The following is a 24,301-nucleotide window of genomic DNA, read 5'->3' on the forward strand; positions in this document are numbered from 1 at the left end:
TGTAAATGGTCATCATTTCTTATGGGAAATTCATGAACAAAGACTTTGATGGCTTTTTTGAGCAATTATTACGAGGGAGGGAAAGAGCAAGAGAGAGAGAGAATGACTGAGGGAGGCACAGGCAGACAGAGCAGGTAGAGGAGGTATATTGAAGCTTTGATTAAATCTTTATGGACCTTTCATTTGTTTGAAAAATTGATTTTCCTTTGATTTTGTGTAGCTCACATCTATGTGGAACAACGTAATCAATAATTTAATACCCTACTGTACCTGTCAGGTTTAAAACCATCAATAGTACGTTTATCAGAGTTGAGAGCTTGAGGAAAAAGGTGCTTGGGATTCTTTTTTATTTGTATTTTAAAATATAATCTCAAACTATACCGCATAGAAGTACCATAATTGTACCTAAAGTACCTTAACAGATAGGCTTACATTTCTCACATTTCCAAATTGAGAGTTTAAGTTGATTTCCAATAGATTTTCCTTATCCTTGAAGCTCATACACAGCCATAGTAAACTGTATGGTGGAATACTATGCTGTTAAAAAAGCACTGTCGACTCAACTTGAAACACGTTTCCCTTTCTGTGGCTGCATAAGAGGCCTAGTGTCTTCCTTCCTGTTTTCTAGCATGAGCACATTCAGAAATAGACAGACATAATCACAAAAACATTTGGTTTCGTAGAAAGAAACAAGTGTCCAGTCAAAACAGCACATGACCCTTCTGAAGCTGTCGGCAGCCTGAAAACAATACGCTCTTGTTGAGCTTGTTTCCCATTCTCTCCAACCGTTGCTCAACACTTTCAGTTAAGGTTCAAATCAAGGCCCCCTTCAACATAAATTGGCTTTCTAACAAAAATGTTGTCTCTCAAACATGCATACTTCCAGTGCCTCTTTTAACATGCATTCATGAAGAGAGAGGGAAAATCACAGACGTTACACACAGGGCCTCACAGCACACACTTACAAACAGAAACAGACATATACATAGGGAAAATCACAGACGTTACACACAGTGCCTCACAGCACACACTTACAAACAGAAACAGACATATATACAGGGATCACAGGAGGTTGGTGGCACCTTAATTGGGTGGAACAGGCTCGCAGTATTGACTGTTGACTGGAGCGGAATAGCTGGAATGGTATCAAATACATCAAACACATGGTTTCCAGGTGTTTGATGCAATTCCACTTGCTCCGTTCCGGACATTATTAGGAGCCGTTATCCCCTCAACAGCCTCCGGTGACAGGGAAAGTAGCACGTCACACTCTTACAAATATACACTGAGTGTACAAAACATGTTCTTTCCATGACATAGACTGACCAGGTAAATCCAGGTGAAAGCTATGATCCCTTATTGATGTCAATTGTTAAATCCACTTCAATCAGTGTAGATCATGGGGAGGAGACAGGTTAGAGAAGGATTTTTAAGCCTTGAGACAATTGAGACATGGATTGTGTATGTGTGCCATTCAGAGGGTGAATGGGACAAAAGATTTAAGTGCCTTTGAACGGGGTATGGTAGTAGGCGCCAGGTGCACTGATTTGTGTGTGTCAAGAACTGTACTGCTGCTGGGTTTATCAAGCTCAACAGTTTCCCTTGTGTATCAAGAATGGTCCACCACCCAATGGACATCCAGCCAGCGTGACACAACTGGAAAGCATTGGAGTCAACATGGGCCAGCATCCCTGTAGAACGCTTTCGACAACTTGTAGAATCCACGGCTGACAAACTGAGGCTGTTCTGAGGGCAAAAGGGGGTGCAACTCAATATTATGAAGGTGTTCCTAATGTTTTGAACCCTCAGTGTACACAGGGCTAGCATAGCAGCACACACTCAAACATACACACACAGCAGTATTTACTCAGTAAACAGGGACAAGTGACCTCTCCAGACCTGTTGTGAGCTGACAGAGATCACATATTACGAGCACTTCACAGTTATTTTGCAGTCCAGCTGTCACACCATTGCTTTTGAGGGGGTCGTTTAAATCAGAAAGAAACACTCAATAGTGTTGGACATGACTGGTAAACAATGAATCTAGCTGATAACATTCACTTCAAAAATAACTGACTCTGGCAACACTGAATGGGATAAACACAGCCATTCAGATGAATGCCAGGGACCTCAGTCTGGAAATAGATCCAATATTACCTCCTGCTGTAAAATGAAGTGTCTCCTCTGGTTTGACATTCATTTCAATTCCAGGGCTGTATGTGACTGTACTTGGCAGATGCTGATGGCCTAGTCCCCTCTGATACTGCCATAACACAGTCACCCACATGTATTTCACCTCAGTAATTTCCTGAGTCTGTTAAGTGCGCGCTCATGTATATGGTACCTGATGAATGGGGTGACAAATGGTGACTATTTGCAATGCCCTTTCCCTTCTATGGTTGCATTTGCACTCGACCGTAGGTCACTGTGAATTTGATGGGCCAAGCCATTTCTGACCCGGGGAAAGCACATATTTGCATACAAAGAGTTTTGCTGGAACAACTGAATGGAGCGTAATTCAACTGCAAAGCCAGAGCAGCAAAAAACTCTGCTGACAGCCCATGCTGTCATCCTCAGGGGCAAGGTAATAAACTAGAGCTGTTTCTCCAGATTGCAACACCTCTGACGCTTTTTTTCAACAAATAAATAAACAATAATAATCAGGTAGCGAGCGAGCAGGAAATAAGGCTCCCACAAACTATTTACAAAAATCAAAACACAAGATCAGACTATGCACGGCCACTCACATTAGAAAGGAGCAACAGCAAATTTTTCTGTGAAAGGGGTTTTGTTATCGTTAGGACCAGTGGGACAAATGAGAGGCACGCATGAAAGAAGCTGTGTCTGATGCATCTTTATCAGCCCAGCCTGGCTGGCTGCACCACACACACACACGTACAAGCACACACACGGCTCCACCATGCACCAGCACCACCTCACCCCATATAAACAGTAGGCTCTGCTCTGCTGGAATCCAATGCAACACAAAGAGAACATAATGTCATACCTCAGGTGACCAAACAAACATACCCAGGGAATTCAATAAGAAAACAACTCAGGGTCTGTTAGTCTGTTCAAGTCTGCCACCGCCACAGTAGCTATCTTATATGTCCAGAACAGAACTACAGGTGAGGCGGAAGACAAGCTTATCACAAACAGCCCAGTGATGTTGGTTTAACGACAGGAGATGATGTACTGCTATCTCTGGCAGAGGGCAATTATCCGCCTAAATGTCAAGCTTTTAAAACCCAATTGAAGGTGAAGGGGAAAAAATACTTTTATGTCTTGCCAGAATAAACATGTTTCTTAGAATATTTAAAGAGGTTTGATCTTTTATTCATTTTCATTTTCATTTATTTATCCCGGATAGTTCACTCAGTAACAAGTGCCACTGTTTACCTGGAGTCCCAGGAGCCATATTATTTTTTCTACAGTACTGCCTGATCCACTGGAGTGGTTAGATATAAACTCATTGATGTATAAGACAGGACACGGTTCATTGGCTCATTGGTCGGTGTCTCAGACGGTTCACAGAGGACAGCCACTGGCTCGTCATGATACTATCCCCAAACACCTCTGAGAGAATGGAGGAAAATGTCAGGGAACATTCTTCATAATGTTAAGCCACACTTACGGTCACCACCCAATCACCCTACATTTTTCCAAGAGGAGCCGTTTGCTCTAAAGAGAGTAGTGCTTGGGGACTTGGGGAAACACACAATAGTGCTTGTGGGACTTTGAATGGGGAAAAAGGTTAGAGCCCCATGCTCCCTTAGCTCTGCTAATCTGATGGTTCCTGCATGTGCCCGCTGCTGTGGCCTCAAAACTTCCACCGGAGAGGACCTGTCAATACCATGAGGCCGGCCTGCAGAGTGATGTCCGCGGGGGACCCATGGTGTTTGTGTGTGGGGCTGCTAATTATCGAACAGAGGCCCCACCCCCACCCCCACCACCACTACAACCGCTATTGGCGACTTTAGATAATTTGATTTGATTTCCCTTTGTCCCCAACACAAAGGACACAATGGCCCTTTCTGGTCCCCAGTGTGTCATACTGTATGTAGATCACTGGGTTTACACTGGATTCCTGGCTGGGTCACTTCAAGGTGGTAGAGACTACATAGGACGAGAGTCCCCACACGTCAAATCAAATCAAAGTTTATTTGTCACGTGCGCCGAATACAACAGTGCGCCGAATACCTTACAGTGAAATGCTTACTTACAGGCTCTAACCAATAGTGCAAGAAAAAAAGGTATGTGTGTGTGTGTGTATAGGTAAGTAAAGAAATAAAACAACAGTAAAAAGACATTTGAAAATAAGAGTAGCAAGGCTATATACAGACACCTGTTAGTCAGGCTTATTGAGGTAGTATGTACATGTGGGTATGATTAAAGTGACTATCCATATATGATGAACAGAGAGTAGCAGTAGCGTATAAAGAGAGGTTGGCGGGTGGTGGGACATGTACATGAATGTATAGTTAAAGCGACTATGCATATAAGATAAACAGAGCGTTGCGGGGGGGGGGGGGGGCACACAATGCAAATAGTCCGGGTAACCATTTGGTTACCTGTTCAGGAGTCTTATGGCTTGGGGGTAAAAACTGTTGAGAAGACTTTTTTGTCCTAGAGTTGGCACTCCGGTACTGCTTGCCATGCGGTAGTAGAGAGAACAGTCTATGACTGGGGTGGCTGGGGTCTTTGACATTTTTCAGGGCCTTCCTCTGACACCGCCTGGTGTAGAGGTCCTGGATGACAGGCAGCTTTGCCCCAGTGATGTACTGGGACGTACGCACTACCCTCTGAAGTGCCTTGCGGTCGGAGGCCGAGCAACTGCCGTACCAGGCAGTGATGCAACCGGTCAGGATGCTCTCGATGTTGCAGCTGTAGAACCTTTTGAGGATCTCAGGATCCATGCCAAATCTTTTTAGTTTCCTGAGGGGGAATAGGCTTTGTCGTGCCCTCTTCACGACTGTCTTGGTGTGTTTGGACCATTCTAATTTGTTGTTGATGTGGACACCAAGGAATTTGAAGCTCTCAACCTCCTCCACTACAGCCTCGTCGATGAGAATGGGGACGTGCTCGGTGCTCCTTTTCCTGTAGTCCACAAACATCTCCTTAGTCTTGGTTACGTTGAGGGATAGGTTGTTATTCTGGCACCACCCGGCCAGGTCTCTGACCTCCTCCCTATAGGCTGTCTCGTCGTTGTCGGTGATCAGGCCTAACACTGTTGTGTCGTCAGCAAACTTAATGATGGTGTTGGAGTCGTGCCTGGCCATGCAGTCGTTGGTGAACAGGGAGTACAGGAGGGGACTGAGCACGCACCCCTGGGGAGCTCCAGTGTTGAGGATCAGCGTGGCAGATGTGTTGCTACCTACCCTCACCACCTGGGGGCGGCCCGTCAGGAAGTCCAGGATCCAGTTGCAGAGGGAGGTGTTTAGTCCCAGGTTCCTTAGCTTAGTGATGAGCTTTGAGGGTACTATGGTGTTGAACGCTGAGCTGCAGTCAATGAATAGCATTCTCACATAGGTGTTCCTTTTGTCCAGGTGGGAAAGGGCAGTGTGGAGTGCAATAGAGACTGCATCATCTGTGGATCTGTTTGGGCAGTATGGAAATTGGAGTGGGTCTAGGGTTTCTGGGATAATGGTGTTGATGTGAGCCATTACCAGCCTTTCAAAGCACTTCATGGCTACGGACGTGAGTGCTACGGGTCTGTAGTCATTTAGGCAGTTGGTCAGCACATGCCAGAAGCACACGCCCTGGTAATCCATCTGGCCCCGCAGCCTTGAGAATGTTGACCTGTTTAAAGGTCTTACTCACTGTGTCCTTTGTGTCCTTTTACTTACTCACGTCGGCTACGGAGAGCGTGATCACACAGTCGTCTGGAACAGCTGATGCTCTCATGCATGCCTCAGTGTTGCTTGCCTCGAAGCGAGCATAGAAGTGATTTAGCTCGTGTGGTAGGCTCGTGTCACTGGGCAGCTCGCGGCTGTGCTTCCCTTTGTAGTCTGTAATAGTTTGCAAGCCCTGCCACATCCGACGAGCGTCGGAGCCGGTGTAGTATGATTCAATCTTAGCCCTGTATTGACGCTTTGCCTGTTTGATGGTTCGTCGCAGGGCATAGAGGGATTTCTTGTAAGCTTCCGGGTTACAGTCCCGCACCTTGAAAGCGGCAGCTCTACCCTTTAGCTCAGTGCGAATGTTGCCTGTAATCCATGGCTTCTGGTTGGGGTATGTACGTACAGTCACTGTGGGGACGATGTCCTCAATGCACTTATTTATAAAGCCAGTGACTGATGTGGTGTATTCCTCAATGTCATCGGAAGAATCCCGGAACATGTTCCAGTCTGTGATAGCAAAACAGTCCTGTAGTTTAGCATCTGCTTCATCTGACCATTTTTACGTGGTATTGCTAGTTTGGTTTACATGTGGTTGCTGGTTGAGAGTGACAGCGTGGTGAGCGGTATCTATTTTTTCTATTATAGTATACAATTAAAGCTGCAATATTCAACCTTTTGGGTGACTTGACCAAATTCGCATAGAATTGTGAGTTATAGATCTGTCATTCTCATTGAAAGTAAATTTAAGAAGTGGTAGATCTGTTCTTTGTGAGCTATTTCTATGCTTCCTGTTCTTAAGTTTAGTTTTTGTGTGTTTTACTTTCGGTTTTGTACACCTGCTTCAAACAGCTAAAAATATAATATTAAACTATTACAAGTCAGGAAATGGCTGTCACGATTCCTACCGACGGTGGCGCCCCCTCCTGCTCGGGTGGCGCTCGGCGGTCGTCGTCACCGGCCTATTAGCTACCACCGATTCCCTTTTTGTTTTTCCCTTTTTTTATGTTTTCTCACCTGCCCTGAGTTAGTCATTAAGAGGGCTATTTAGTTCAGCTGGCCCGCTCCCTATTGTGCGGGATTGTCTTTCTGTGTGTCGACTGCGTTTTGTTCGACTGTGCTTGTCGATTGTATTTTCCCTGTTGTTGGGAAACCTTTTATTTTGTGCTTGTGGTTTATTAAAATTACCACACAGTGTTCGCTGCTTCCTGCGCTTCTTTCCGCCACACAACAGACAAGCCGTTACAGAATCCTGCACCACAAAGAGCATGGAATCAGCGGGAGCAGCGGGCACTCCACTACCCTCGATGGAGGAACGTGTCCTTCATAATACATCGGTCCTGCATCGCATCGGATCCGCCATGGACCAGATGATGGAGAGGATGGACCGATGGGAGAGGAGTGGTATCCTCTCTCCACCTACACCCCCCCCCCCCCCCCCCCCCCCGATACAACCATCTCCTCCTCCTACGACGTCTGGCTCTGGTGCGCTTCGCCTGGCACTCCCGAGGGAGTACGATGGGACGGCGGCTGGGTGCAAGGGGTTTCTTCTCCAGTTAGAGTTGTACCTGGCCACCGTCAGACCTGCTCCTACAGGAGAGGAGAGCGTGAGTGCCCTCGTTTCCTGCCTGACGGGCCGAGCTCTGGAGTGGGCTAATGCGGTCTGGAACGCTCCAGACTCGGCGAGGGACCACTACCCAGAGTTCACCCGCCGCTTTCGGGCTGTTTTCGACCACCCCCCCGAAGGTAGAGCGGCGGGTGAACGGCTGTTCCACCTCAGGCAGGAGACGAGGAGCGCTCAAGACTTCGCGCTGGAGTTTAGGACCTTGGCTGCTGGAGCGGGGTGGAATGACAGGGCCCTCATAGACCACTACCGGTGTAGTCTCCGGGCGGACATCCGCAGGGAGCTGGCCTGTAGGGACACCAATCTATCCCTGGACGAACTCATTGATATGTCCATACGGTTGGACAATTTGCTGGCTGCCCGCGGGCGTTCGGAGAGGGTCCTGCCCATTCCACCCCCGTGCACCCCCGCCCCTACCCCTATGGAGGTAGGGGGGGCCGTGCCAAGGGGCACCGGAGGAGGTGGCTCCTCCTGCACCAGCTGTGGTCGGAGAGGACACACGGCCGACCGGTGCTGGAGGAGCCAGTCTGGGAGTCGAGAAGGCAGGCAGAACACTTCTCGGTCACCTCAGGTGAGTCAGCACCAGATTCGCCCAGAACCCCCTGTTGGTCATGTGTTTTTGCCTGTTTCATTTTCAAAATTTTTTCCCTCTTCCCAGCATAGGGTGCTAGTCGATTCAGGCGCAGCTGGGAACTTTATGGACCGTGGACTTGCCATTAAGCTGGGCATTCCACGGGTGCCGATAGATTCCCCCTTCCCCGTGCACTCCTTAGATAGCCGACCATTAGGGTCAGGGCTAGTCAGGGAGTCTACGGTGCCGCTGGACATGGTAATGCTGGGGAATCATAAGGAAAGCATTCACTTTTTTCTTATTGATTCACCTGCGTTTCCGGTGGTGCTGGGGGTCCCCTGGCTGGCTGGTCACAATCCCCTCATTTCGTGGAAACAGGGGGTTCTCCAGGGGTGGTCGGAGGAGTGTTCAGGGAGGTGTCTAGGAGTTTCCATAGGTGCCACGTCGGTGGAGAGTCCAGACCAGGTGTCCACCATGCGCATTCCCCCTGAATACGCCGATTTGGCGATCGCTTTTTGTAAAAAGAGAGCGACTAAATTACCACCTCATCGACAAGGGGATTGTGCGATAGATCTCCAGGTTAACGCTGCGCTTCCCAGGAGTCACGTGTACCCCTTGTCACAAGAGGAGACGGCGGCTATGGAGACATACGTCACGGAATCCTTGGGACAGGGGTACATTCGGCCCTCCATCTCACCCGCTTCCTCGCGTTTCTTTTTTGTGAAGAAAAAGGAGGGAGGTCTGCGTCCGTGCATTGATTATAGAGGTCTAAATGCGATCACGGTGGGGTTTAGTTACCCACTACCTCTTATCGCTACGGCGGTGGAATCATTTCACGGAGCACAGTTCTTCACAATATTGGATCTCAGGAGCGCGTATAACCTGGTGCGTATCAAGAAGGGAGATGAGTGGAAAACCGCCTTTAGTACCACATCAGGCCATTATGAGTACCTCGTCATGCCGTATGGCTTGAAAAATTCTCCAGACGTCTTTCAATCCTTTGTTGACGAGATTCTCAGGGACCTGCACGGGCAGGGCGTGATTGTCTATATCGATGACATTCTGATATATTCCGCCACCCGCTCCGCGCATGTATCCCTGGTGCGCAAGGTGCTTGGTAGACTGCTGGAGCATGACCTATACGTTAAGGCTGAGAAGTGTGAGTTTTTCAAACGAGCCGTCTCCTTTCTGGGTTATCGCATTTCCACCACGGGGGTGGTGATGGAGTGTGACCGCGTTAAGGCCGTGCGTAATTGGCCGACTCCAACCACGGTGAAGGAAGTGCAGCGGTTCTTGGGCTTTGCCAACTACTACCGGAGGTTTATCCGAGGGTTTGGCTAGGTAGCGGCTCCCATTACCTCACTGCTGAAGGGGGGGCCGGCGCGTTTGAGATGGTCGACGGAGGCGGACGGAGCCTTCAAGAAGTTGAAGACACTGTTCACCGACGCGCCCGTGTTGGCGCACCCGGACCCGCCTTTAGCGTTCGTAGTAGAGGTGGACGCATCCGAGGCTGGGGTGGGTGCCGTGCTATCACAGCGCTCGGGTGCGCCACCGAAACTCCGCCCCTGCGCTTTCTTCTCAAGGAAGCTCAGTTCGGCGGAGCGTAACTACGATGTGGGGGACAGGGAGTTGCTAGCGGTAGTCAAAGCCTTGAGGGTGTGGCGACACTGACTTGAGGGGGCTAAGCACCCCTTACTCATCTGGACCGACCACCGAAACCTGGAGTACATCCGGGCAGCGAGGAGACTGAATCCACGTCAGGCAAGGTGGGTCATGTTCTTCGCCCGGTTTAGGTTTACCATCTCATATAGACTGGGTTCCCTTAATACCAAAGCCGACGCGCTGTCCCGTCTGTATGACACGGATGACCGACCCATCGATCCAACTCCCATCATTCCAGCGTCTAGGCTGGTGGCACCAGTGGTGTGGGAGGTGGACGCGGACATCGAGCGGGCACTGGTGTTGGAACCTGCGCCTGCGCAGGTGCCCGTGGGGCGCATGTATGTGCCGCTTGATGTTCGCGATCGGTTGATTTGGTGGGCGCACACGCTACCTGCGGCGGGTCATCCTGGTGTAGAGAGGACAGTGCGGAGTCTAAGGGGGAAGTATTGGTGGCCCACCTTGGCTAAGGACGTGAGGTCATATGTCTCTTCCTGTTCGGTGTGTGCCCAGAGTAAGGCTCCTAGGCATTTACCGAGAGGGAAGTTACAGCCCCTCCCCGTTCCGCAACGGCCATGGTCGCACCTGTCTATCGACTTCCTGACAGATCTTCCCCCCTCTCAGGGGAACACTGCGATTCTGGTGGTTGTGGATCGGTTTTCTAAGTCCTGCCGTCTCCTCCCCTTGCCCGGTCTCCCTACGGCCCTGCAGACTGCGGAGGCCCTATTTACCCACGTCTTCCGGCACTACGGGGTGCCGGAGGATATTGTCTCTGATCGGGGTTCCCAGTTCACATCCAGGGTCTGGAAGGCGTTTATGGAGCGGCTGGGGGTCTCGGTCAGTTTAACCTCCGGTTATCACCCCGAGAGCAATGGGCAGGCGGAGAGGGTGAACCAGGAGGTGGGCAGGTTCCTGAGGTCGTATTGCCGGGACCGGCCAGGGGAGTGGGCGAGGTATATTCCCTGGGCAGAGTTAGCCCAGAACTCACTTCGCCACTCCTCTACTAACATGTCACCCTTCCAGTGTGTGTTAGGGTACCAGCCGGTCCTGGCCCCATGGCACCAGAGCCAGACCGAGGCTCCTGCGGTGGAGGACTGGGTTCAGCACTCCAAGGAGACCTGGAAAGCAGTACAGGACTCACTGAAGGAGGCTAGTGCTAGGCAGAAGAGGAGTGCTGACCGCCACTGCAGTGAGGCGCCGGTGTTCGCACCGGGTGACAGGGTCTGGCTCTCGACCCGGAACCTGTCCCTCCGCGTGCCCTGCCGGAAGCTGGGGCCGCAGTGTGTGGGGCCCTTCAAAGTCCTGAGGAGGATAAACAAGGTGTGTTATCGGTTGCAACTCCCTTCCTATTACCGTATTAACCCCTCGTTTCATGTGTCTCTCCTCAGGCCAGTGGCGGCTGGTCCACTAAAAGAAGATGAGGTGCCGGAGGTCCCTCCACCCCCCCTGGACATCGGGGGGTCCCCGGCGTACAGCGTAAGGGCCATTCTGGACTCGAGACGCCGGGCGGGGGGCCTGCAGTACCTCGTGGACTGGGAGGGGTACGGTCCGGAGGAGAGGTGCTGGGTGCCGGCGGAGGACGTCTTGGACCCATCCATGTTGAAGGAGTTCCACCGCCTCCGTCCGGATCGCCCTGCGCCTCGTCCTCCGGGTCGGCCTCGAGGCCGGTGTCGGCGCGCTGCAGGAGCCGCGCGTCAGGAGGGGGGTACTGTCACGATTCCTACCGACGGTGGCGCCCCCTCCTGCTCGGGTGGCGCTCGGCGGTCGTCGTCACCGGCCTATTAGCTACCACCGATTCCCTTTTTGTTTTTCCCTTTTTTTATGTTTTCTCACCTGCCCTGAGTTAGTCATTAAGAGGGCTATTTAGTTCAGCTGGCCCGCTCCCTATTGTGCGGGATTGTCTTTCTGTGTGTCGACTGCGTTTTGTTCGACTGTGCAATGGCAGAACAATTTCTGCATATTGCACCATTAAGGAAAATGCATGCTTGGATGTAGAGTTAGCAAGCGGTCCTGAATATTCTCTGAAATTTATCAGCCATGACTAACCTGGGGGAAAAAACTGTGGAAAACATAAAAAACTTGATTCTTTGATCATTCAGAACAACTGTTCTTCTATTTCTGATTTCAACAACATGAAAACCAACCAAGCATTCTAAGGAGAGTCTTGACAGAGAAGGCGACAGTGTGTCTCTCCTTCTGTCTAGTGCTCGCAGTATGTGGTGGCCATATTAGCGTCGTTGCCCTATAAATGTGACACAGCCACAGCCTATTAACACACGTCTCTGTGGCTATATCGTTACAGCCCTGGCCAGACTTAGTGTCCCACTGGCCCGACAGATTGATGTGAATGAGTTTAGGAAGCCCCAGACACAGTGGCTCTAAATCTTGGCTGAGGTCAGGTGGTGGAACAGAACACGTCACAGGCCGCGCTGAATAGAGGCAGCGCTGGATAGACAGATGTCCCGTCAGTGAAAACTCACTGCAGGAAGGAATGCATGAAATGGATCTGTTTACAGACCTCTAAAACGGCCCACACCCCGCGCTCACAGAAATGAATTACTCTCCCTTTGTCCTTCCACATAATCAGTTAACGTGCACACACAGACACACAGACACACACACACACTGATAAATAAGGCATGCAAAATAATTCAGATGTTTAGATAACATAGCATAACCATGCCCTTGCCTGGTATTTAGTATGCACATTCTTTGACTGCTCCCTCTGAATCAGAGTTACATATTTTGTTGTGAAAGTAAAGCCCCTTTCCCATGGTGGGCTCCATGAAAACAGCACCATGTTAAATAGAGAAGTCACATTGAATCAGGAAGCTCTGCCTGCCTGTACAGAAACACTTTTCTCTCTCTGTCTCTCCCTCTCTGTACACAACAAGGTCTGCTGCAATTAGCATGGCCGTCTCCCCAGTCTAAATATCCAGGCAGCAGTACTGTAACCCTGCCAGAGCAGAGCAACAGAGAGAGAGAGAGAGAAAGCGAGAGAGAGCGAAAGAGAGAGAGAGAGAGAGAGAGAGAGAGAGAGCGAAAGAGAGAGAGACACACAACTCCTCCGCAGTCTCAAGGAATGTGAGGCATTTCCTTTAATGTGCTTTGGCCTTGCTGGGTCAGAGGAACTAACCAAAGCTCCCCTTGCCTCGCCTCGCCTGCCTCACACGAGCAGAGCAGAGTGATTCAGAACAAAACTTCCTGTTTAACTGTCCCCAAAATAAATATGGCTTAACTGAAATCCCTACTTTTCATTCTTTCTATCTCTCTCGCTTTCTCTCTCTTTCTCTTCTTTATCTCTTTCACTCTCTGTCTCTCTTTCTCTCTCTCTTTCTCCCATTCGTAAGTTCAAATGCACATTTTTCTTACTGTACCTCTCTAGTGCTGGTTTCTGAAATAACACAGCCATAGGAGTTGGCAAGACAGCACAAACAGATGTGGGACCAATCTATCCATCTAGCTACTCCCTGCCTACCTGGCTGCCTGGCTGCAGGTTGGGTCACACGCTCTGCTTGCTCCTCTCCCAGAACATTCCAGCAGAGTGTTCCTGCTGAGAGCTGAGAGTCTGTAACGATAGTTCTGTCATCAGATCCTCAGGAGAGTACATCATTAAACTTGATCAGGACACAGCCACATAACAGCCCCGTTCAGAGGCCAGAGATCACTGATGCTGGTCAAAGACATACTGTAGCAAGTACCCAGTCTGTCAGTTACAGATAAGAATAGGCACGCTGAACGATCGTTAGTGAGAAATGTTCTCCTCTTGATCGTCCCCTTTTTCACATTCCCAACACAACTAAGTCTAATGGTTATATAAGTTCTATGTACTGTAAGCAGTCTTCAATATGGCAAAAATACTGTTGTCTCTTTACGCAAATACCTGTGACAAAGAATGTGACAGCTGTCAGTTTGTTCTATTACTACACAATTTTGGTCAGATATTTGTGCAGCATAAACCCACAATGGTCTTTAAAGATCAGTTAAACGTTAACTTGTCAAGCAACTGGTGCCTGGCTTTGAGCAACTCCAACTTAGGACCTTGATTGGTGTGTCTCAACACAACAGCCACTTGGGACTAAATCATTTCCTTAAACACTGAGTGAGCAAAGTCACCTTAAGCCAGCACTCCCAAGGTGTTGGAGGAAACACTGTTCAACAGATGGCTGAGTCAGCTTACCCGTCCCACCACAAGGAGTCGCTAGAGCACGATGAGCCAAGGAAAGCCTCCCCAGCCAACTGTGACACACTGTGGGATCGAACCCCAGGCTGTACTAGTGCCTCAGCATCACGATGCAATGCCTTAGATCGCTGCGCCACTCGGGAGGCTACCTCAAGCCTCCTTAACAGGTTACGATGCGACCAAGAAATACTGTTTTTTAAGCTAAAAATATCTCTAAAGGCTTGAAAGGTCAACATGCCTTTCCACTTTTATTGAAGATTGATTTTCTGTAGTAGGAGCAGGCGTGGACAGAGCGAGAGCATTATCAATCTCCTGTTGACCTTTCAGGAGACCTTTGTCTCTGTGTTAGAGAGTTTATTAAAGGCTGTTAGAGCAGAATGCATCATCAGCGGTCATTCGGCCAATCAGAATGCCCTATTAGAGGTCATTTAGCCTATCAGAACACACCATGAGAGCTCATTCAACCTATTAGAACACACCAGCTGTACAGATCAATCTATCAGAAAACACTGGCCGTATGGGTCCAACCTATCAGAGCACACCGACCGGGCATACAGATCCAACTAATCCCAACCCACCTTCAGAGGTCATCAGACCTATCACAACCCACCATCAGAGGTCATTAGACCTATCACAACCCACCTTCAGAGGTCATCAGACCTATCACAACCCACCATCAGAGGTCATCAGACCTATCACAACCCACCGTGAGAGGTCATCAGACCTATCCCAACCCACATTCAGAGGACATCTGACCTATCACAACCCACATTCAGAGGTCATCAGACCTATCACAACCCACATTCAGAGGTCATCAGACCTATCACAACCCACTGTGAGAGGTCATCAGACCTATCACAACCCACATTCAGAGGTCATCAGACCTATCATAACCCACATTCAGAGGTCATCAGACCTATCACAACCCACCGTGAGAGGTCATCAGACCTTCACAACCCACCTTGAGAGGTCATCAAACCTATCACAACCCACCTTCAGAGGTCATCAGACCTATCACAACCCACCTTCAGAGGTCATCAGACCTATCACAACCCACCTTCAGAGGTCATCAGACCTATCACAACCCACCTTCAGAGGTCATCAGACCTATCACAACCCACCAGGAGTGGAGATATACCGCACAGATTATTTTTGATTTATCTGTTCAATGAACTCAGGACAACATGCATACTTTACATTCCTGCCATATTATACATATGTGCAGAGATACTTTTTTTTACATCCGTCAGATTGGTTATCTTTTACAAGGACATAGCTGCTATTGTGTGCACCCGGAAGGCTTTGATCGTATTCGAGGCAGACTACATTGCATCGGATTGCGAAATCTTAGGGTTAGCTGATATGATAAAACACCTAGGACTTCTGAGGTCAGGCAGGTAACTGTAATGTAGTCCGCCTAGAACGCAGCCATTGTATATTCAAGCATCATGGTAATAGTACACTATACAGTGCATTCGGAAAGTATTCAGACCTATTCTCCTTTTCCACATTTTGTTATATTACAGCCATAATCTAAATTAGACTATATATGTTTTTCTCCTCATCAATCTACACACAATACCCCATAATGACAAAGCAAAAATGTTTTTTTAGCATTCTTTGCAAATGTATTTAAAAAAAACAACAGCAATACCAATAAGTATTCAGGCCCTTTGCTATGAGACTCAAAATTGAGCTCAGGTCCATCCTGTTTCCATTGATCATCCTTGAGATGTTTCTACAACTTGATTGGAGTCCACCTGTGGTAAACTAAATTGATTGGACATGATTTGGAAAGGCATACACCTGTCTATATAAGGCCCCACAGTTGACAGTGCATCCCAGAGCAAAAACCAAGCCATGAGGTCGAAGGAATTGTCCGTAGAGCTCCGAGACAGGATTGTGTCGAGGCACAGATCTGGCGAAGGGTAATAAAGCAGTTCTGCAGCATTAAATGTTCCCAAGAACACAGTGGCCTCCATCATTTTTAAATATAAGAAGTTGGAAACCTCCAAAACTCTTCTTAGAGCTGGCCACACGGCAAAATCATTCGCAAGGAGATTCCTGCAAAAATATTATTTGAAGGTTAAGGGCAACCTTCCAGAAGGGCAACCATCTTTGCAGCACTTCACCTATCAGGCCTTTATGGTAGAGTGGCCAGACGGAAGCTACTCCTCAGTAAAAGGCACGACAGCCTGCTTGGAGTTTGCCAAAAGGCACCTAAAGGATTCTTAGACCATGAGAAACAAGATTCTCTGGTCTGATGAAACCAAGATTGAACTATTTGGCCTGAATGCCAAGCGTCACGTCTGGAAGAAACCTGGCACCATCCCCACGGTGAAGCATGGTGGTAGCAGCATCATGCTGTGGGGATGTTTTCAGCGGCAGGGACTGGGAGACTAGTCAGGATCGAGGGAAAGATGAACAAAGCAAAGTAAAGAGAGATCCTTGATCAAAACCTGCTCCAGAGCACTTAGCACCTCAGACTGGGGCAAAGGTTCACCTTCCAGCAGGACAACATCTCTAAGCACACAGCCAAGACAACGCAGGAGTGGCTTCGGGACAAGTCTCTGAATGTCCTTGAGTGGCCCAGCCAGAGCCCGGACTTGAACCCGATCTAACATCTATGGAGAGACCTGAAAATAGCTGTAACGCTCCCCATCCAACCTGACAGAGCTTGAGAGGATATGCAGAGAAGAATGGGAGAAACTCCCCAAATACAGGTGTGCCAAGCTTGTAGCATAACACCCAAGAAGACTCGAGGATGTATTCGCTGCCAACGGTGCTTCAACAAAGTACTGAGTAAAGGGGCCGAATACTTCTGTAAATGTGATATTTCCGGGGGTTTTTATATACATTTGCAAAAATGTGTCATTATGGGGTATTGTTTGTAGATTGATGAGGGAAAAAACACTATTTAATCAATTTTAGAATAAGGCTGAAATCAAACAAAATATGGAAAAAGTCAAGTGGTCTGAACACTTTCCAAATGCACTCTATATACAAAAGTATACTGCTCAAAAAAATAAAGGGAACACTTAAACAACACATCCTAGATCTGAATGAAAGAAATAATCTTATTAAATACTTTTTTCTTTACATAGTTGAATGTGCTGACAAAATCACACAAAAAGAATCAATGGAAATCCAATTTATCAACCCATGGAGGTCTGGATTTGGAGTCACACTCAAAATGAAAGTGGAAAACCACACTACAGGCTGATCCAACTTTGATGTAATGTCCTTAAAACAAGTCAAAATGAGGCTCAGTAGTGTGTGTGGCCTCCACGTGCCTGTATGACCTCCCTACAACGCCTGGGCATGCTCCTGATGAGGTGGCGGATGGTCTCCTGAGGGATCTCCTCCCAGACCTGGACTAAAGCATCTGCCAACTCCTGGACAGTCTGTGGTGCAATGTGGCGTTGGTGGATGGAGCGAGACATGATGTCCCAGATGTGCTCAATTGGATTCAGGTCTGGGGAACGGGCGGGCCAGTCCATAGCATCAATGCCTTCCTCTTGCAGGAACTGCTGACATACTCCAGCCACATGAGGTCTAGCATTGTGTTGCATTAGAAGGAACCCAGGGCCAACCGCACCAGCATATGGTCTCACAAGGGGTCTGAGGATCTCATCTCGGTACCTAATGGCAGTCAGGCTACCTCTGGCGAGCACATGGAGGGCTGTGTGGCCCCCCAAAGAAATGCCACCCCACACCATGACTGACCCACCGCCAAACCGGTCACGCTGGAGGATGTTGCAGGCAGCCGAACGTTCTCCACAGCGTCTCCAGACTCTGTCACGTCTGTCACATGTGCTCAGTGTGAACCTGCTTTCATCTGTGAAGAGCACAGGGCGCCAGTGGTGAATTTGCCAATCTTGGTGTTCTCTGGCAAATGCCAAACGTCCTGCACGGTGTTGGGATGTAAGCACAACCCCCACCCTCATACCACCCTCATGGAGTCTGTTTCTGACCGTTTGAGCAGAGCAGACACATGCACATTTGTGGCCTGCTGGAGGTCATTTTGCAGGGCTCTGGCAGTGCTTCTCCTGCTCCTCCTTGCACAAAGGCGGAGGTAGCGGTCCTGCTGCTGGGTTGTTGCCCTCCTACGGCCTCCTCCACGTCTCCTGATGTACTGGCCTGTCTCCTGGTAGCGCCTCCATGCTCTGGACACTACGCTGACAGACACAGCAAACCTTCTTGCCACAGCTCGCATTGATGTGCCATCCTGGATGAGCTGCACTACCTGAGTCACTTGTGTGGGTTGTAGACTCTGTCTCATGCTACCACTAGAGTGAAAGCACCGCCAGCATTCAAATGTGACCAAAACATCAGCCAGGAAGCATAGGAACTGAGAAGTGGTCTGTGGTCCCCACCTGCAGAACCACTCCTTTATTGGGGGTGTCTTGCTAATTGCCTATAATTTCCACCTGTTGTCTATTCCATTTGCACAACAGCATGTGAAATTTATTGTCAATCAGTGTTGCTTCCTAAGTGGACAGTTTGATTTCACAGAAGTGTGATTGACTTGGAGTTACATTGTGTTGTTTAAGTGTTCCCTTTTTTTTTGGAGCAGTGTATATGGACACCCCTGAAAATGTGTGGATTCGGCTATTTCAGCCACAATTGATTGCTGACAGGTATATAAATCGAGCACACAGCCATGCAATCTCCATACACAAACAATGGCAGTATAATGGCCTTACTGAAGGGCACAGTGACTTTCAACGTGGCACCGTCATAGGATACCATCTTTCCAACAAGGCCCTGCTAGAGCTGCACCGGTCAACTGTAAGTGCTGTGGAAAGTGGTGGAAACGTCTAAAAGCAACAACGGCTCAGCCGCGAAGTGGTAGGCCACACAACCTCACAGAACGGGACAGCTGTAGCACATAGCGTGTAAAGATCTTTTGTCTTCAGTTGCAACACTCACTACCGAGTTACAAACTGCCTCTGGAAGCAATGTCAGCACAAGAACGGCTCGTCAGGAGCTTCATGAAATGGGTTTCCATGGCTGAGCAGCCGCACACAAGCCTAAGATAACCATGAGCAATGCCAAGCATCGGCCTGAGTGGAGTAAAACATATTTTCTGGAGTGATGAATCACGCTTTACCATATGTCAGTCCGATGGACGAATCAGAGTTTGGTGGATGCCAGGAGAACACTACCTGTCCCAATGCATAATGCCAACTGTAAAGTTTGGTGGAGGAGGAATTATGGTCTGAGGCTGTTTTTCATGGTTCGGGCTAGGCCCCTTAGTTTCAGTAAAGGGAAATCTTAACGCTACAGCATACAAAGACATTCTAGATGATTCTGTGCTTCCAACTTTGTGGCAACAGTTTGGGGAAAGCCCTTTCCTGTTTCAGCATAACAATGCCCCTGTGCACAAAGGGAGGTCCTTACAGAAATGTTTTGTCGAGATCTGTGTGGAAGAACTTGACTTGCCTGTACAGAGCCCTGACCTCAACCCCATTGACCACCTTTGGGATGAATTGGAACGCCGACTGCGAGCCAGGCTTAATCACACAACATCAGTGCCCGACCTCACTAATGCTATTGTGGCTGAATGGAAGCAAGTCCCCGCAGCAATATTCCAACATCTAGTGGAAAGCCTTCCCAGAAGAGTGGAGGCTGTTATAGCAGCAAAGGGGGGACCAACTCCATATTTATGCCCATGATTTTGGAATAAGATGTTTGACGAGCAGCTGTCCACATACATTTGGTCATATGGTGTATGATTTTCAGAAAAAGAGGAAATGGCATGATGACATAGGAGCCTCATCTTTCTCACCCTCATATTTGTCAGGGAGTTAAGGACTGCGTCCCAAATGACACTGCCTTCCCTATATAGTAACTTTTTTTTTACCAGAGCCCAATTAGCCCTGGTCAAAAGTAGTGCTCTATAAAGGGAATAGGGTGCCACTTGGGACGCAAAAACGATGTCTGCCTTCATTGCACAAAAAACAAAACCAGGCTCATTGGTATGCTGAGAAATATCAGTAATACCTGTGATGTTGTTGAGTATGATAATCCCAGTCTTTACTCATGGTAATCTCTCAGTCTGTGGTTACGGCAGCAAAAAGCCCAGTCTACACACACACCATGGATCTCCTGGGCCAACACAGAGAGCAGACACACACATAGACAGGACCCAGACCTCCAATGATAAAAACACCATCCACCAGCCATAACAAAACTGAACCAGCCAGACAGGACACAACAACTACACAAAGCCACAGTTAGTTACACGGTAAAGTCAGTGACAGAAAACACCACAGCTAAACAGTGACAGGCTATATGACAGGCAGGCCTTAAAACAGAACACATCACAACATCAGCTCCTCCATGTACTAAAGTTATACTCCATAGATCTTCACGGTGGAGAGGGAACCTGTGCTTTTCAAAGGGAGAGCCACCACAGCACAGCAGCAGTAGACTGAAGGTACACCTGCCACAACAAAACAACAAGGGCCATCGTCCCCGTTGCTAGGACTGTTGGTTGCCATAACAAGCCTATATTTTGGTGCTTTAATTGGCCATCTGCTGCCAGAGAACTGTAAACACACCGGCAGACACAAAGATACAGCCTGGGTATCCATGGGGGACTGCAGTCCTAGTTCCGCTACATTTGCATTCTGATAGGCCTATTAGAATCCTGTGTTTATTTGTTTGTTTTTTTGAATATCACAGAAGAGAACCTGTCACAGAAACACATCCGACTAAACAAACAGGACACCTCACTCAAAAAAGAAAAGGATGGAAAAAAGAGGCAGCAAAAGAGCAGATAAATATATGACAAAATTGTGTGGCGCCAGGGATTTCCGTGTTGTTATTCAAAGTGCAGTACTCTGTAAAATCATTTTAAATATGCTGGGGGAACAACAGAAAAAGATGAATCTAAAAACAAAGCATGGGAACATTACAAAGAAAGAGTGGCATTTGCTCACTGCATAATGACTCAGTGACAGAAATGTAATCAGTTTGGAGGCTGCTTACCACCCTCAAAAACAAAGCTGGGAATTGATAATTTAGCTTGATTTATGTCTGAGTATTTATGAATAACAACGAAGCACACAACAATTAGCTGAGTTAATTTCTGCTAATTTCTGCTAATAATAAATCCTATAAGCCTGGCAGAGACATATGGGATCTATACATAATATCCAGAAAATCACTACACAAAAGGTGCTGGCCCCACAGGAGAACCCTTTGAAGAAGGGTGCTACCTGGAACCAAAAAGAGTTCTACCTGGAACCAAAAAGTGTTCTACCTGGAACCAAAAAGAGTTCTACCTGGAACCAAAAAGGGTTGTCCTATGGGGACAACCGAAGAACCCTTTTGGAACCCTTTTTTCTAAGAGTGTATGAAAACTGTACAGTACGAGTCCGATCAGAATTCTAAGTACCCATTCACTTCGATCTAACACATCTAACAAAGTGTCCATCCAGGTGGTAGCTAACAGTAGACGACATGCACAAATAAGACCGCATGAAAAACACCTTGTGTACGTGTGGCTTGATACCTGAGACATGACCATGCATGCACTACTCTCCCCAGTCTTTTGAACAGCGTCATGCAAGCGAGAGAGAATGAGGTGTTGTGTCGGGATGTGTTCCCCTCTGGGAATAATGTTCCACCATTCATTTGAAAAGGTATCATCAGCAAAACAGCATTGATGATGGCTCACTGACACGTCACCTTGGCATACCAAGTGTTTTCATTAATTTCTAGGCACATTTTAACATAGCATATAGGCCATTTAGCGACGTTCAATAGTGATTGTATCTATTTCCAGATGGGTGGCCCCAGCAAGAATGGAATCCATGACTCTGCCGTTGCCAGCACCATGCTCTACCAACTGAGCCATACAGGACCAAGAAGACCACCATTAATATTTCATTGTAAACATTCATTGATATGCATCATACCTTCAATCTTCCTCAGAGCGGTTTGGCATGCGTCCTGGCTGGGGAACTCAAAGGGGTTGTTGCAGGTCCGTATGCTGTCACACTCACACTTCCCATCAATGATGTTGCAGCCCGTGATCAGGTTCTCGTTGCACGGCTCAAATCCCAACAACTGGTCGTCGTCCCAGTTTTCGTCTGATCAGGAAGAAAGGTACATTGAGGGCAATGTCAACGTAAAATGACATCAAATCAAGGACATCAACCTTTTGTTTTATTATCTATGTTTGCCAGCATACCTTATACTGTACATAATCCATGATCAAGTAAACAATATAACATTTCATAAATGTCTCAATTCAAGATTTGTTTTCATGATGCCTCCAACAATCATAACTGAACATTGTTACCAGTACTCACACTATACCCCAAGAATGTACTGCAAATAAGAAACTATAAAGGTCAGTTACTGTATTTTGTCAACTCCTCAGCTGAAATATTGATCATTATGGTGTATGACAGTGGAAACATCGCAAATGGCACCCTACCCTTACAGATGTAGGATCTTAATTTCATCACCCTGTTGCAGGAGAACTTTCCTGCAATTTAAAACATTTAAGACTTGTAGTGTATTTGAGGTATAAAAAGGCATCTGAAGTTTGTAATTTCCACTTTGAAATTTCAGACATTATTTTCCCTTATGAACAATGTATCAACCCCCTTAATTAGAATCCACATAATAATTCACAATCCCTGCTGCTGCAGGATTATTTTCCTGCTGTAGCAAACTGGCTCAAATGAAGATCCTACATCTGTATACAGTGCACTACATTTGACTTGAGTCATTTGAGTCATAACGGCCCTGGTCAAAAGTAGTGCACTATATACAGTACCAGTCAAAAGTTTGGACACACCCACTCATTCCAGGGGTTTTCTTTATTTTTACTATTTTATGAAATAACACACATGGAATCTTGTAGTAACCAAAAAAGTGTTAAACAAATCAAAATATATATTATATTTGAGATTCTTCAAAATAGCCACCCTTTGCCTTGATGACAGCTTTGCACACTCTTGGCATTCTCTCAACCAGCTTCATGAGGTAGTCACCTGGAATGCAATTGTTAAAAGTTAATTGTGGAATTTCTTTCCTTCTAAATGCGTTTGACCCAATCAGTTGTGTTGTGACAAGGTAGGGGTGGTATACAGAAGATAGCCCTATTTGGTAAAAGACCAAGTCCATATTATTGCAAGAACAGCTCAAATAAGTAAAGACAAATGACAGTCCATCATTACTTTAAGACATGAAGGTCAGTCAATACAGAACATTTTCAAGAACTTTGAAAGTTTCTTCAAGCGCAGTCACAAAAACCATCAAGGGCTATGATGAAACTGGCTCTCATGAGGACCGCCACAGGAAAGGAAGACGCAGAGTTACCTCTGCTGTAGACGATAAGTTCATTAGAGTTACCAGCCTCAGAAATTGCAGCCCAAATAAATACTTCACAGAGTTCAAGTAACAAGACACATCTCAACAACAACTGTTCAGAGGAGACTGCGTGAATCAGGCCTTCATGGTCGAATTGCTGGAAAGAAACCACTAGTAAAGGACACCAATAAGAAGAAAATACTTGTTTGGGCCAAGAAACACGACCAATGGAATCTGTCCTTTGGTCTGATGGGTCCAAATTTGAGATTTTTGGTTCCAACCCCCGTGTCTTTGTGAGACGGACAGTAGGTGAACGGATGATCTCCGCATGTGTGGTTCCCATCGTGAAGCATGGAGGAGGAGGTGTGATGGTGTTGGGGTGCTTTGCTGTTGACACTGTCAGTGATTTATTTAGAATTCAAGGCACACTTAACCAGCATGGCGTTTCACAGCATACTGCAGCGATATGCCATCCCATCTGGTTTGCGCTTAGTGGGACTATCATTTGTTTTTCAACAGGACAATGACCCAACACACCTCCAGGCAAAGGGTGGCTACTTTGAAGAATCTAAAATCTAAAACATATTTTGATTTGTTTAACACTTTTTTGGTTACAACATGATGTGGTATTTCATAGTTTAACATCTTCACTATTATTCTACAATGTAGAAAATAGTCAAAATAAATAAAAACCCTTGAATGAGGACAGTAGGTGTGTCCAACCTCTTGCCTGGTACTGCAGGTAATAGGATGCCATTTGGGACGCATGCAGGTGTACTGTTTGAAGCTAGCTAGCTCACCACATTATGAAGTTATATTTGCAGTGCAAACATGAGGTACATTTGAGATAGGGCAGTGCTTTTTCTCCAGCTCCCTTCTTATTAGTGTGTGTGTGTGTGTGTGTGTGTGTGTGTGTGTGTGTGTGTGTGTGTGTGTGTGTGTGTGTGTGTGTGTGTGTGTGTGTGTGTGTGTGTGTGTGTGTGTGTGTACACCCATCAGGAACCAAATAGATTAGAGTGTTTTGGACTTTTGTGAAGTGTTGGCATGTGTTGGCATACAGTATGTTTTTCACGTCCATCTTTGGGCATAAAAGT

The 24,301-nt window shown here is 47.3% G+C and overlaps 1 protein-coding gene across 2 annotated transcripts in view; it reads right to left on the reverse strand.

Moving 5' to 3' along the window:
• The window catches only part of LOC106601300 (cysteine-rich motor neuron 1 protein), a 128,466-nt gene that overhangs the window by 88,930 nt on the left and 15,235 nt on the right, over window positions 1-24,301 (reverse strand). For both annotated transcript variants that reach the window (XM_014193406.3, XM_014193409.3), the window contains exon 2: window positions 21,803-21,976. In XM_014193406.3, the coding sequence (XP_014048881.1) occupies window positions 21,803-21,976 (174 nt within the window). The remainder of the gene's footprint in view (window positions 1-21,802; window positions 21,977-24,301) is intronic.

This window comes from Salmo salar, chromosome 01, assembly GCF_965601325.2.
Source record: "Salmo salar chromosome 01, fSalSal1, whole genome shotgun sequence".
NCBI lineage: Eukaryota > Metazoa > Chordata > Actinopteri > Salmoniformes > Salmonidae > Salmo > Salmo salar.